This window comes from Sceloporus occidentalis, unplaced genomic scaffold (genome assembly GCF_023333645.1).
Source record: "Sceloporus occidentalis isolate IW3139 unplaced genomic scaffold, rSceOcc1.0.p SCAF_7, whole genome shotgun sequence".
Taxonomy (NCBI): Eukaryota; Metazoa; Chordata; class Lepidosauria; order Squamata; family Phrynosomatidae; genus Sceloporus; species Sceloporus occidentalis.
In genome coordinates this window covers 73,834,587-73,850,044 of record NW_028316987.1, presented here as the reverse complement: position 1 = coordinate 73,850,044, position 15,458 = coordinate 73,834,587, and the positions used below count along the sequence as shown (strand labels likewise).

The following is a 15,458-nucleotide window of genomic DNA, read 5'->3' as shown; positions in this document are numbered from 1 at the left end:
ACTGGTAAACCAGCATGGTGTAGTGAGTCGAGTTTTGGACTACGAATCTGGAGACCAGGTTTGGAATCCTCCTCTGCCATGGAAGCCTGCTGGGTGACCTTGGGCAAGTCACACTCTCTCAGCCTCAGAAGAAGGTAAAAGCAAACATTCTCTTAACAAATAATGCCAAGAAAACCCTGTGATAGGTTCACCTTAGGTCACCATATCACCATATGTAAAAAATGAAGGCACACAACAACAGCAACAAATGCTGAGATTCCTTATAATGAAGGACTCTGTGACTGCAATTCTATTGGAGACTTGGTTCATGTGATAATTTGGTGGTCTTTATTTTTGGTTGGGCAGGAAAAACTTTTGCAGCTTATTTTGGAACAACTTCCTGGAAGATCAGATAAGGACAAATTAATGATGCTATTGTCAAGCAAACATCATTTTTTTCAACTTTGAATGGCAAAGCTTGTCACCTTGGTCAGAAAGGTTAAGTCAAAGTTAAAGCCTGGAATTCCTGTGGAAAACAAAATGGAGAGTTAGATTATTTCACTCTGAGCTTCTTTTTATTAGACACTGTATTGTTAATTCTTGGTCAAGTCTATAATGTGTTGTTCTTTTATTGTTTTAATACATTCTTTTAGCATACTGTATATGGACGTATGGATATGATATGTTTTAGCTTACTGTGGATACATTTTCTTGTATTTTAATGGTTGTTGTTTGTGTTAAAGTAAAAAAGATAGTTGTTTAGAAAGTATTAACTTTTCTTGTTTTAGAATGGTCCTTAGCAAGGACATCTGTGATGCCCTTCACTCCACTCAATACTGCATTGTTCAGATAAGACCCTTCAAATACTGCCTAAATAAGGAAGAAACCATGAGGAGGTTAAGCTTGCCACAAGACAAGAGTGGCATAGACAAACAACAGGTTGAGCAGAACACAAGCTATTTTATCTTACAGAAGTTTACTGTTTTTCTAACAGAACAAAAAATGAGGGCATCTTTTCAGGAATCTAGAGATGATGAAAACGAGGAAGAAGAGGAGGTGGAGGAAGAATATGATGGAAAGGTGGGTGTCTCTCACACATTTTATAAAGTGCTAAAGATTTCATTATTGTACTTGTACTTATTTTAGGTATGCCATTCTCTTTCTGTTGTAGATGTTTCTTAAACCAGTTGTTGAAGATAAAAACATGGAACTTGCTAGACGGTGTACTGAAATGATAAGCAATGTAAGTAAAGGCTTCCAATTGTGTTTTAATTCTTTATTACATGGTCGTGTTTCTAGTAACACTCATATTTAAATGTTAACTGAAGCATACAACCAACACTATAAAAAGAAATGAACAAATATGGTCCTCAAAATATGCATGCATGTGTTTGAAAAGGTTGGTAGTGTTACTTTAAAATGGCATTGTAAAACTGGCTTGTGTCATTTTAGATGTGTTTTTTATTCCTTTGCAAAGCTTTCAGCACTTTTCATCTGTCAGTTGAAGCTTAATTCTGAGTACACTGACATATTTGGATGGGATTTAAAAGAAAGTGATGCATACCCAAATTTTTTACAAATTGACTTCAAGCAGCATTATGAAGGTTGAATTTAAGCATTTAGTGGTGCTCTGCCTTACTCATTTTCACAGTTAGCCTTGAATGTAATTTTCTGGGATATTAATGTGGAACGAGTATAAGTTGTCATTAGGGTTCATACTAATGTGATTTTTGACTGTAGTTAAAGTTCATTTCTGTGTTAGAGCTGGTATAATAGAAAGCAATTGAGTCTTTGCCACAGAGGTTCACGATATGTGTTTGAACAAGAAGGCTCTTTTTCATTTTGGTGCCTGATTTATGTGGTGCTCTCTGTAAGAGAGCTTCTTGGTTGTTTCTCTGAGCAGTCCTTGTACAGTTATGTAATTCCTTTCAGAAATATCTTGGTGAATTATGTCCTTACTGACTGGATTGATAATCCTCTTTTCTACTCCCCAAATGGGTCCTAAGACATCTCCCAGTACATTTCACAGAACTGGAAATTTGATTATTGGTTATTCTTATTAATGTTTTTTGTGTAGTTCAGCTGGGCAAATTTTAAAAGCGTGCATACAAATTAAATATTTTGGGATATTGTACGTATATGTATTTTTAATTTTGTCAGCTGCTTTGAAATTTTCTTTGGAAGAAGACAAAATTCAGTTTCTTAAATATGCATCAATTCCAAACATGATTTCAGACAAGCAGCTTTAAAACATGCCATAATCTTTCACAGAGCAGACAATGGGAAGATCCTAATACTGATCTGTCTTGAAATAATGTATTAAATAATATATTAAAAGAAGCCTGAGCACTTAAACTTTTTGATGTTGTCTATTCAGTGCCTATCTTTTCAAGTTGCACTGATTTTAGTGTCACTATTAGTCACTTGGTTAACTCTGTCCCATTCAAACCACTCTGGGACTTAACTGCACTTAACTTCAATGGGATTGTGCCTTACGTTATTCATTGGTGTCGATGCTTTCATCACATACAGACAACTGGAAACGCGTCAAGCCCATTATGGATAATATGAAGCAGAATCATCACCTTCCATAAAGAGCCTTCTTCCTGAAGGGCATTGATTGTTCTAAAGCTTTTTTACACTGGTTTAATGGAACTCTGTTGGATGTCTGCCAGCATGAGGATAGTGATGATAACAAAAATGTTTAAGTGTCCTCATTTTACCCCCACTACATCTCTCTGTCCCATCCCTAGCATTGACTCAAGCTCAGTGTCTCATTTTCTGAATGAGGTAAATATAAGCCACAAAGCACAGGATGTTGCTTGAAAGGCTGCCAGTAAAATTTACTGAGCTGAATTTGAAATGGAACTGGGTTTTTTTGAAGTAGTTCAATTGATATACTGTTACTGAATGCACTTAGAAACTCATCTATTGTACTGCAAGTAAAAAGGAAACTAAAAAGAGGAGGGAAGGAGGAAGGAAGGAGTGTTCTAGATAGGAGAGATGCAAATGTTGGATAACTACTCATGACCTTGAAAAAGTGTGATAAAAGGATGCAAAATGATGTGATTTAAACTAGCATCTAATTCTTCTTTCATTTGATTTAAACAAAGCTTAGCTGATTGATTGTATGTTTGGACTGATTAAATTTTCATGGAAATAAAACATTAGCCTTTTTGTTGCAGATGATGCATACCCTTGTTGCAGATTTTGCAACAAGTATATAGGCTTAAGTCCAGTGGTGAAATGTCTGATGGATTCTGCTTCTTCTGCCATAATTTAGCAAGTCCTGTTCTTCAGTCTCCTGTGCACCTTTAAAAACTTCTGTGGATGATTGGGAGACCCTCTAGAGAACTGGGCTTTGTTTTTGTTTTACTATATGGAGACTGCAGCAGGTGTGGGAAGGGAAATAATCTTAGGGGTGAAACAAACAGCCTGTCAGAAGCAGCCAGAGGCTGTTTCAGGGGCAGTCAGGCCATGATCACGCCAGGACCATGGTGACCTCACAACCTGCTTTCAAAGTGGGCTGCCTCCGCAGTCCCAAGCCAGCCACTGCCAGGAGCTGGATTTAATTGGCTCCTTTTCAATCCAGTCCAAAGGACCAGACTGTGACACTGGAGTGGCTTCTGGCACTTTGGGGGCGTGCGTCATCTGAATTCCATGCCCCCCAAAGCATCCGATGCCTTTTCTTTTGGTCTTTGCATTTCGGGCCTTAGTTCCACTTCTGTTGAATACTGAAGTATGCTTTTCAATCTTGGCCTTGATATCTTTTAATAAATTAAAAAGAAGTATCCGTTCTTATGTGAGTATGCAGAGGGGAATGACCAAGACCCCAAATACTTTTCTGAATACAATTGTTTTTAAAATAGCTAAAATTGCCATTACACAGCTATGTGCTGTGTGCAGAATGCTATAAATACAAATTTGTAAAACACAGTTATATTCCTTATTGTAGTACTGAATATAAAAACATTGTATTTACAAAATAATGTAAATACAAATGTCAAAGAAAACAAAGACAATCCCTGGCAGCTGTATGCTAGCAGGTCCTATTTTGGTGAGTCAGTTTAGCTCTTATGTACAAAATTTATTTATACTCTGGTTTCTCTTCAGATCATATAAATCTTTCACCTTTTACAAAATTTATTATTGGAGAAATCCTATTCCTGTAATTTTGCTGGAATATATCAAGCTACTTTGGAGATACAGATGGCAGTTGTGGATCTTCTGCATCTGTATGCCTCTGCCTGTACTTTACGTTCTTTAGCAGAGGTCTTGGAGAAACTTGTTTGGTTGTCAGGCATATGAGGCAGGGTCTTTTTCACTATGGCCTTATGATTGTGCAACACTTTTGCAGTTAATTTTCTCCTGGCATATCATTTGTGCCATTCAGGAAAGTCTTTTAAAAATACTTCTTTATTACTACATTCTCCTAAGGGATCTTTATGATCCAAATAATCCAAATTCTGCCTAATGGCCTATTGCTTTTTTTTTTTTTTTTAAATCTTTCCAAGGTTATGAGGGCTTGGGTATGAACAATAATTGGAATCAATCAAAAATACACTTATGAGGTTTCTACGTGTCTAGATATATCTTGATTTCTCCTTGCTCAAAATATTTGGTGTGAATTTGAGGTAATATAGCTATTCTGTCTGCTAGTGTGTGTTTTGTGTTGGCCCATTTACATGTGCAACTTATCATTTGATGAACATTACATGTCTAATCTGTGGAATGGCTTGCACATGACCAGAAAGATAATTTTGTGACCTCTTATCATGACTCCTTTTGAAACTTCTTAGTGTTTCAAAAGTATTTTGCCATGGGGCATCTGGGGATTTGAAAAAGTACTTCCTTTTAGTTATTTTGTCAATTGTTGCTATATTTTACATTGTCCAGTTTGACATGATTAAATCTGAAATCACAATTTCTGTGTATGTATACACCTCCACACTCACACACTGTCTTATACACATTCTTTTCCTCTTTCACATCCTCATTTTTATTTGCTTTTCTTTCCCAATACACTTCTCTCCCCTTCTCCCCACCTCATTTACAGGTCCATTATAAAGAAGAATATGAAAAATCTAAAGGCAAGTTCACATTTGTATGTGACACCCCTCAGCTAACGCATGTGAAAAATCTCTCTGCTTTTATATCTGAGGTAAGGTGCAAAGTATTTGGGGAATATTTATAGTCCCGGAGTGATTTACACTGTACTGGTTTTCCACTTCTACACTTTGTTTTATGAAGCAACACTAGGCACCAGCATTAGATGAAAAAAGACTCCTATATAATCTCTAAAATGTATATTTAGAGCTCAAAGTATTTCGCATTAATTAAATGGTTGCTAACTCTCAGTCTATTAAAGGTGATCATTAAATAGATCAGAACCATTTCTCCAAATATTCTTTAATCTTAGGAGTATTCATTACCCCTATCTTTTTCCTGTTTCCCACTACATTATTTCCATTTTCTCAACAACATATTTCCCCCTGGATTAGAAATATGGGCTGTACCAGCCAGTCAGGGGTCATATTGTTGATGGTATTAAACTGTGCTAGTGTGTGGCCAATCAGATTTATTTGTGTGATGTTGTCACTGAAAACAGTCAGTTGAGAATGATGGTGATGCTTCCTAGAGAAATCACATGGATGAATCTTGTCAGTATGGAAGCATGCAACAAACAGTGACATTACCGTACCTAATCATTTGAGTTTGCTAAACTGTCAGAAACCACAGATCATAAGTTATTGATCTCTAGTGTGGCACATAGAAGTTGTACAGTAGCTATTCTGGCTGTGTCTCATTTGAGGAAAAAAGGAAATACTTATTTCTCACAGTAACAGGTAGTCTAAATTCTAGAAAATTAAAACAACAACAACGTTATGCTATAAAATAAAACTAATATTATAAAGGACCACATTAGTGGAAGATCCGACTAATGGGTACAATTAGACTTTAAAATTATTTTTTGTTTATTGACATTTTGACTATAAATAAGTATGTTACTAGCTCATAATGAAGCAATGTGATCTGTTTATAGTTATCAAAATACTATAGTTCTGGCTAGTTCTACAGTTGTTATAGCTATATGTGTGCTATATTCTATGATGTGTGAAGTTTTTGGCTCTTGTTCTAAATGCAATTAAAACTATCACTATTGTTTGTTCTGAAAAGAGTTCTTGAAAGAGAGATATTTATAAACATTGGATGCACACAATATACACACACTTTCCCTGTCAATGCACAGACAGAGATTGTAACTTTGGTTGATGATCTCCGTCTGTGCATCGACAGGGGAAGTGTGGCCCTGTTGGTGCTCTTGGACCTCTCAGCGGCCTTCGATACCATAGACTATGGTACCCTTCTGGAACGCCTGAGGGAACTAGGACTTGGAGGCACTGCTTTGCAGTGGTTCCGGTCCTATCTCTCAGGTAGGTTCCAGATGCTGTTGCTTGGCGACAGTTGTTCGGCCAAGAGGGAGCTCACATCGGGCGTCCCTCAAGGTGCGATACTGTCACCAATGCTATTCAACATTTACATGAAGCCGCTGGGCGAGATGATCCGGAGACATGGGGCAGGGTGTTATCAGTACGCTGATGACACTCAAATCTATTTCTCCATGTCTCGGACTGTTTCAGTGACCAAGGAGGGCATCTCTCCTCTGAATGATTGCCTGAGGTCGGTAATGGATTGGATGAGGGAAAATAGACTTAAGTTGAATCCAAACAAAACGGAGGTATTCGTGATAGGTAACCCCTACCCGGGTATGGAGATATGTTCGCCAGCCCTAGATGGGGTCACACTTCCCCTGAAGGACTGCGTTCGCAGCTTGGGGGGATGCTCCTGGATTCGTCGCTTCATCTGTACTCTCAGATTGACACTACAGCCAGGAGCAGCTTTGACTAATACCTGAAGCAGCAGGACCTAGAAACGGTTGTACATTCCCTGGTAACCTCTCATCTTGATTTCTATAATGTGCTCTACGTGGGGCAACCCTTGTGCCACATCCAGAAGCTTCAATTGATACAAAACATGGTAGCCAGACTGGTCACTGGAAAATTTAGGTTTGGCTGAATTACACCTATCCTAAAGTCATTACATTGGCTGCCTATTAGCTTTCAGGCACAGTACAAGGTGTTGGTTATTACATACAAAGCCCTACATGGCCTGGGTCCAGTCTACTGGAAGGAATGCCTCCTCCCATATAATCCTTCTCATACACTCCGTTCCTCTGGGGAAAATTTTTTACATCCAAAATGGACCAGATTGGCGGTGATTTCCTGGAGGTCTTTTTCTGCTATGGCTCCTAAAGCTTGGAATGACCTGCCGGAAGAGATTCACCAATTATCCTCATTGGAGGCTTTTAAAAAAGTAACAAAAACCTTTCTCTTCCGGCAGGCCTTCCCTGAGTGTTAACCGCCCAGAACCGATTCTACCCATCCTTCTTGCTATATCTCCTCGTCATTTGCAGATTGTAGAATAACTTTGTAGTGTAGTATTATATATTTTAATCATGTTTTATGTTAATTTTATAGTTTGTGAGGGAGTGTTGTGTCAGGGTTTCGTGGGTTTTATTGTTCTTATAGTGTGTGATATATAGACTCTGTTGTTACCCGCCTCAATCCACAAACGGAAGAGGTGGGATATAAATAAATATTTTATTATTTTTATTATTATACAGTTGAGACTGTCTGTTTTATTGCATAACTAAATCAAGTCAAGAAATAATTCAACATTTAATATAAGTTAGAACTTTCCATATGTATTTGACCTTTGTTGGGTTTGTGGATATATTAATGGATTCCTCAGATCTTGAAGACAGCTCAAAAATGCTTCCGATATTTCCATGATTTGAGCATCAGTTTTTGGACAGTACCAGGGAATCTTATAATGGTAATGGAAGAAATTTTTTAACCAACATATCTGCTGAATTTTAAAGTTACATATCAAAGAGAAAGTTAACACAAGAAAAAGAGAGTGAACAAATACATTTATTTATGGTATTTATACCCCACCCTTCAGCCCTAAAGGTTATCAGAGTGGCTTACAATTATTACATTTAAATAGACGGTTCCCTGCCCTCAGGCTTACAATCTAAAATACACGACACAAAAGGAGAAGGGAATGGTGGTAGGAAAGGGGATGAGGTCCAGTGGTTATTCTCTCCCTCTGAGGCCTGGATCAAGGCAGATGGACTGGAGGGAGGGTTCTTCTTCAGGCTAGAAGATATGAACAAAAATACATGAACAAAAACAGAATACAAACAATGCAAGATGATATCCCAGAGTATAGATTTCTAGGGGTTATAGTTTTAATGCACAGAATTCATTAGTCATGTGCAGTAATCAGTAGTAGTAGTGAAGAATTAATTTGGATGGACTGTGGGCAGCAAGAACTAAGGAATGATAGTGAAATAGCACTGGCTGAGGTGGCAGAGGTTGTCTTGATAGATGATTTTAGGAGGTGGCTAAGAAAAAAAAGGGGCAGTTTATAAACCTTTACAGTAGAACAGTGCATTTACATGTACATTATCTCAGTTAGTCTGGTTCCCCTCAAAGCACATAAAGATGACTGCTTACTTAGACAAATCCTTTCAATCAGTATTGCAAAGACAGGTCTACGAATGTTTGCTCTAATTCCAAAGCTGGACTAAATCTTTCTTTATATCCACTTGTTGACAAGCTGAATGTGAACTTTATCTCCTGAATGTCCTTTAATTTTACTTGAAGGAATTGCTGCCTTACTCCTTTCTTTTGCCTTCTAGGCAAAATACAAAGCAAGTGCAAAGAAAGAACTTTCCAACTCACTCTATCAGCAGATGCCAGCTACTATTGACAGTGTGTTTGCAAAAGAAGTAATGCAGCTTCAGAGCAAGGTAATTTATATACTTGTGTTTAAACAGCTTGATCCATCTCCTGCTGGTGGGTATGCAGAGCTGAACATATAGGGGAGGTCACTGTAGGGTTCTCTTTTCCCCGCCACCATTATTCCTCATTTGACATATAATATGAGATTTACTGTAATATATCTAGTCTTCCCCTTTTGTGGCTCCCATGAAGAACTCCAGCAGCTCTTACTCATAAAAATGTTAGTATTTAATTTTTCATGATCCATGAGGAAACATTTTGACTATAGCAATGATCATGACAGATAGGGCTGCCTAGGATTCCCATGTAAGATGTAAAGCAGGCTTCCACAGTTGAGGCAAGACGAGGACAATTTATTTATTTATTTATTTTATATCTCACCCTTCAGCCAAATACATCTCCTAGGGCAGGTTGCAAATCATTAATCTGACAGGTCTCTGTTTTTAGGCTTACAATCTCAGTAACACATGACACATAAGGAAAAGGGAATGGCAATGAAGGAGGGGAATGAATTCAGCAGATGCTAGCTGCTCTTCTGTCCATCAGAGGCCAGACCAATGGCAGTTGGAAGATGTAGGGAGGGGCAATCACTAGCCAGTAGGCCGAGGCACGATAGAGCTGTGCCTGCCTGCTCTTCTTATCCTCAGAGGCTAGAACAATGGCATTTGGAACATGGATGGAGAACCTTACACCAGCCACTCCACATTATTTGTTCCATAGATAGAAACAGTGACCTTGTGGCCTGCTTCAGCCATAGATAATAGACAGTCTTCATCAGACCTGAAAGTGAACTAGTTTAGGCTACAGATAGTGAACTTTCTTTAGCTTACCTCATATCACCCACTTTGGGGTCAGTTAAGCCAACCAACTTCAGTGCCTTCGTTGTGTTCTGTTTACAAATCCTTATTCAGTCTCTTGCTGTATCCACCACACCAGGAAACTAAAAAACTTGCCTTATGACAAGTCAGACCACTGATTTATTTTGCTTCTTATTGTTGAAGTTTTCAGAATTTTGGATAATGGACACTCAACCTGCACACAATATTTTAAACAGCATTCTCTGTTTTATAAATCAAATTAAGCTATGTTACTTGTTCCTCAGTGCACTTTACTTTTGGCCTTATTTGAAATAAGACAGGTTTGTATAGGATTTTACAAATCATCCCTCCCCAGTTAATAATACAACAGAGCAACAGAGAGGTGAGTTTAATAAAATGAAGTAAGTTGATGTGTATTTTATTTTTCTTATAAAAGTTTTTTCCCTGAAAGAATTAAACAGTGAGCTGCATACTCTTAAACACTTATTCTAAAACTCACATCTGCTTTAAGAGGACATACATAATATATCCTAGATGTAGCATAAAATATAAAACCTGCAGACATATTTATTTCCCATTTGTGGCATAAATCATTGCATTCTTGCTGCAAAAGCTGGGGAAATGGTAACATTTCCACGCACTGGGTTTTCCAAACATTATGCCTGCAGGAAAATGAAAGAGGGTTTTACAACAGAGCTGGCGGTTGTACCTTTCTAAACGACTCTCATCTCCACCCATATTTTTTAAAAGCACAATGCTCATGCACAGACTGGTTTGAAATAAGCTGGAGGGAAGAAAATATATTTTGTTTCTTTTTGTTTTCTTTGCTCTGCCTCCCTGCTTCTCTGTTTTTATGACAGCTCCATTGCCCTCCATGGTTTACAATAAAGTTGTGGAAGGTGCAAAGAAAGCTTTATAGAAAGCAGTACTGGATTTGCTTTGATTTGCTGAAATAAAGGTATCTTATGTAAACTTGCTTAATGGAGCAAATAAAAATGGTGAATAGTTGGCTAGGTGGGCCCATGATGGGATAAGAAAATTGCTGGTCAATAATATTGCAAGAGTACCTGAAACAGTATTTCTTGCTGATTATGCTTTGAGGTGTTGAAGAGCTAACTGTGCCCCTCATTACTATTTATAAGAATGAATAAGAATAATGTCCCAAGAGTCTAGCAAGGTGTAATGGTTGGAGCACTGGACATTAATCTCTTTTTGGTCATGGAAACACATTGGGTGACCTTGGGCAAGTTACCCTCTCTCAGCCTCAGAGAAAGGCAAAAGCAATCCCCCTCTAGGCAAATCTTGCCAAGAAAACCCCACGATAGATTTGCCTTAGGCTGGGTCACCATAAGTCAGAAATTTGAAGGTACACAACAACAAATGTTCCCAAAGTATTATAGAAGAGGAAGCCAGCAAGGAAGAACCAGAAGTCTTTATTTTAGTTACTGGTATCTACTGTTTATAAAGCACCATAGCCAGCATAAAATATTTTGCTACCTGCATTGAGGTACATAGTATCTGAAGGCAATGAAGTTATTTTGTCTCCTGAGGGAGGAAATAAAAAAAGACCACTTCTTTTCCAACCTGGCAATAAAAATAACTAATTAAATGTTGCCTTTTGTAACACCTAGAACATGGTAGCTAAGGCAAGTGCTCTAATCTCCCTAGTAGTGGTGATGATCCTGAAGCACCCCTGTTGTCAAAAGTGTATTGCAGGACAATGAACAAGACAGTTTTTTCTTGTTTACAAACTGATGGGGAAGTTGTGGCGGGAAGGAAGATGGTGAGGGACAAGATAACAGGAAGAATGTGTGGTGTTTCTCACACGGAGCTTTTTGGAACTTTTTGCAGCTCAGATCCGGAGTAACTTCAGGTCCAGCGATGCAAATTCACATTATAACGTGAATGTGTTATCAGATGAGATTCCTTTCTATGGCGCTCCTTCTGTGGCACTTCCACAGTGATTCCAAAGTGACCCCTCATTTTGGTGAAATCGGGAAAAAAGTGCGTTCACAGAATTCACTTTCTAGCTCACTTCGATTTCACTTCAAATTGGTCTGGTGTGGAAGATCACTCTGATGTTGGCCCCCTTGCCCCCCTGTGTCCTGCTCCTTCATCCCCCTCCTCCTCCTTCATGCCATTTCATCCTCTCTGCCACCCTGCCACCCATCCCATCATCCCCTGACTGCGCCTTCATTCCGATCCTGGCCCCAGTGACCCCCTGCGACGTATCCCATCATCCCCTGACTGCTCCTTTAGCCTGATCCTGGCCCCAGTGACCCCCTGTGACCTATCCCATCATCCCCTGACTGCTCCTTTAGCCTGATCCTGGACCCAGTGACCCCCTGTGACCTATCCCATCAACCCCTACCTGCTCCTGCATCCCAATCCTGGCCCCAGTGATCCCCCATCAACCTATCCCATCATCCTTCAGCCTGATCCTGGCCCCAGTGACCCCCTGCGATCTATCCCATCATCCCTTGACTGCTCCTACACCCCAATGAAGGATGACAGCTAAGGAGGGGGCAGGGAAGGAGGACAGCATCCAGAACCCCATTGAGCATGCGCAAGGCTGCCGATTTGAATTGTTGGACCCTCAAAGTATGTTCCGGTGTGGAAATACAATATGCACTCACCACGCTTTGCTTGAATCCACATCACGTGACTTGTCTGGAATTGAACTGACTCCGCTGTCCCCTCGATTCGGAAGGGCAATGGAAAGGTAACCAGGTGTGGTAAAACATCACATTTTAATGTGAATATGCATTGCTAGACAGGAGTGACTCCGGATCTGGTGTGAAAAAACATCATGTTTCGTGTTGCTAGAACAGGAGTGACTGTGGATCTGAGCTGCAAACCCTTCACGTGTGATAAGGCTCCGTGTTAGGTTTAATTGTATATAGTTTAATGGGCCATAGTTTCAGAAAGAAGTTTCAGACATTTCAGAAAGCTTTAGACAATGGGCTTCGGACAAAACATGCATCTGGAGAAAGGCTTTAAAGCAGTGGTTCCCAACCTTTCTAATGCCGCAACCCTTTAATACAGTTCCTCATGTTGTGGTGACCCCCAACCATACAATTATTTTCATTGCTACGTGCAAATATGTGTTTTCCGATGGTCTTATGCGACCCCTGTGAAAGGGTCATTCGACCCCCAAAGGGATTCCGACCCACAGGTTGGGAACCACTGCTTTAAAGCAAGGGCGGACAACTGGTATACTGGGGAGCTACAATAGCTCCCTAGGAGACCTTGAGTGGCTGCACTCCTCACCATACATGCCACCACAACCCCCTCCCATTTTGTTTTCAATGCCCCCAATGTCCCTTAATGGCTGTGGGAGGAATTTCTGACATTTTTTAGTCCATTCTAGGCTCATGAGAGGCTTTTTTCAAAATAAGAAGTGATTGGAAATTACCTCCAGTTTACTTCTGGCCTTTACAAAAGTTCTTTTCTGGGTCTGAAATGGCTGGGGTGGGGGTGGGGGTGCCCAAAACATGATGGAATATCCCTAACATCTGCAAGAGAGCATTTGGAGATATTTGAGGGGCAATTTTTTTTAACCTGTGGGGAGTTTTGAAGAGTTGTGGCCTGTGGGCTACGCTTTATCTTTCCCTGTTTTAAAAGAACATAAATGTATAATTCTGGGGTTCATTATATGAGTCAGGGGAGGTCACCTATGGATTAGATCTTTGGATAGCTGAGAGTAATCAAGTTGGAAAGGTTGCAAAGTCCTGTGATGGAATGCGAGGGAGGAAAGAGTAAGAGAGCAAGAGGTTGAAAGGCTATGAAGAGAAGGATGAGGATTTTTTCTGGATGTAAGAGTGGATAGAAATCCAGTGATGAAGTTTACAGAGGGAAAGGACAGTCAGTGGTAATTGTAAGAGATTTATTCCCGTTGCTAATAGCAGCTTCAAAAAGCCAGTTTTCATTAGAAAAGAAAAGAAGAAGTAAAGCTCCTTCTTCCATTCCTGTGACTCTTTTAATGACCACCAGTATCCCCCCATCAGTTTTGCTGGTTTGCTGCTGTTTATATTTACTATTTTTTGCTTTACTTGCTTAAAGCTTATTTTGCTTAAATATTGAGTATAACTACCATATTTTCCGGCATGTAAGATGACTTTTTGACCCTTGAAAATTGAGTCAAAAGTCGGGGGCTGTCTTATACGCTGGGTGCGTGCGCTCGGCCGCCAGCTTCTCAGGCCTCCGGAGGCCCTTTAGAAGCTGGCGCGCGCTTTGCAGCTGCCGGCTTCTCAGGCCTCCAGAGGCCTGGGAAGCCTGCAGCCTTGCGCCGGCTTCTAAGGGGCCTCCGGAGGCCCGTCAGAAGCCGGCGCGCGCCCTCTGGGGCTGCTGGCTTCTCAGGTCCCTGGAGGCCTGGGAAGCCTGCAGCCCCGCGCCAACTTCTGAGGGGCCTCCGGAGGCCTGTCAGAAGCTGGTGCGTGCCCTCTGGGGCTGCCGACTTCTCAGGCCCCTGGAGGCCTGGGAAGCCTGCAGCCCTGCGCCGGCTTCTGAGGGGCCACCGCAGGCCCCTTAGAAGCCAGCGCGCGCGTGCACGGCCAGCTGCCGGCTTCTGAGGAGGAGGGGTAGCCTTATACGGTGAGTATATCATAAACTCTATTTTTATTTTAAAAGTTGGGGGTTGTCTTATACACACGGTTGTCTTATACACTGGAAAATACGGTAATTGTTCTATTGGAAGCAATGCTTTTATACAGTACTCAGTTTTTATTGCTTCCTTTTTTTAAAACTTTGATATATTTAACATTGTATTTTGCTTGCCTTGATGTGATATTTGCCAAGGGAACATTTGTCAACAGGAAGGTTAATATAAGTGATAAATAAAATAAAACCAATCTCAGGCTGTGTACCTTAAGTGCAAAGATGCATTTAACCTATGTAAACAAATACTTTCTGAACTATCTAGAAACCATTTGAACGCAAAATGCATCCATGGATTGCTGATCTCAGCAGTCTCCATTTTTCTTAAGATATTCATGGGGGGCGGGCCAAACATATAGCTCCATGCTTATTTTAATATATACGAAGTAACCCATGAGGCATGTGTATCTGTTTTCCCCTTTCCTCTCCATTTTGCTCTTCATGTCTGTTCAGCAAGGAATTCTGGAGGCAGTTACAAAGCAGGATCATTTAGAACGGAATCACCCCCCCCCCAATCAAGTTTTATTGGATTATTTATTGCAGATATGCTACTGCAGCCTTGACACTACATGACTGTTTTTCTCCAGTTCTCTTTACTCTTCATCACATTCTGGATGCTTAAAAACTCTTTTAGGTAGATATAAGACAAGGAGGAAAAAAAAAAAGGGGGGGGGGGAGACATAAAAGAGGAGCTTCCTTGTCAGAGGCTTTGTTATAGAATCATAGAATCCTAGAATCGTAGACTTGGAAGAGACCACAAGGGCCATCCAGTCCAACCCCCTGCCATGCAGGAAATCTCAATCAAAGCATCCCCGGCAGATGGCCATCCAGCCTCTGTTTGAAGACCTCTAAGGAAGGAGACTCCACTACACTCCGAGGGAGTTTGTTCCACTGTCGAACAGCCCTTACTGTCAGGAAGTTACTCCTAATGTTGAGGTGGAATCTCTTTTCCAGTAGCTTGCATCCATTATTCTGGGTCCTGTTCTCTGGAGCAGCAGAAAACAAGCTTGCTCCCTCCCTCAATATGACATCCCTTCAAATATTTAAACAGGGCTATCATATCACCCCTTAACCTTCTTTTCTCCAGGCTAAACATCCTCAGCTCCCTAAGTCGTTCCTCATAGGACATGGTTTC

At 40.3% G+C, this 15,458-nt stretch overlaps 1 protein-coding gene across 4 annotated transcripts in view; it reads left to right on the top strand.

The window, feature by feature from the left end:
* Positions 1-15,458, top strand: part of NEBL (nebulette) — a 192,208-nt gene that overhangs the window by 109,153 nt on the left and 67,597 nt on the right. For 2 of the 4 annotated variants that reach the window (XM_089533337.1, XM_089533336.1), the window contains exons 1-4: positions 846-1,059; positions 1,151-1,222; positions 5,036-5,140; positions 8,747-8,857. The exons of 1 other annotated variant lie outside the window; for it this stretch is intronic. In XM_089533337.1, coding sequence (XP_089389463.1) covers positions 868-1,059; positions 1,151-1,222; positions 5,036-5,140; positions 8,747-8,857 — 480 coding nt within the window. In that variant the 5' untranslated portion in view covers positions 846-867. Of the gene's footprint in view, positions 1-768; positions 1,060-1,150; positions 1,223-5,035; positions 5,141-8,746; positions 8,858-15,458 lie in introns of those variants that run through there. One more of the 4 variants, XM_089533335.1, reaches the window with a different exon arrangement.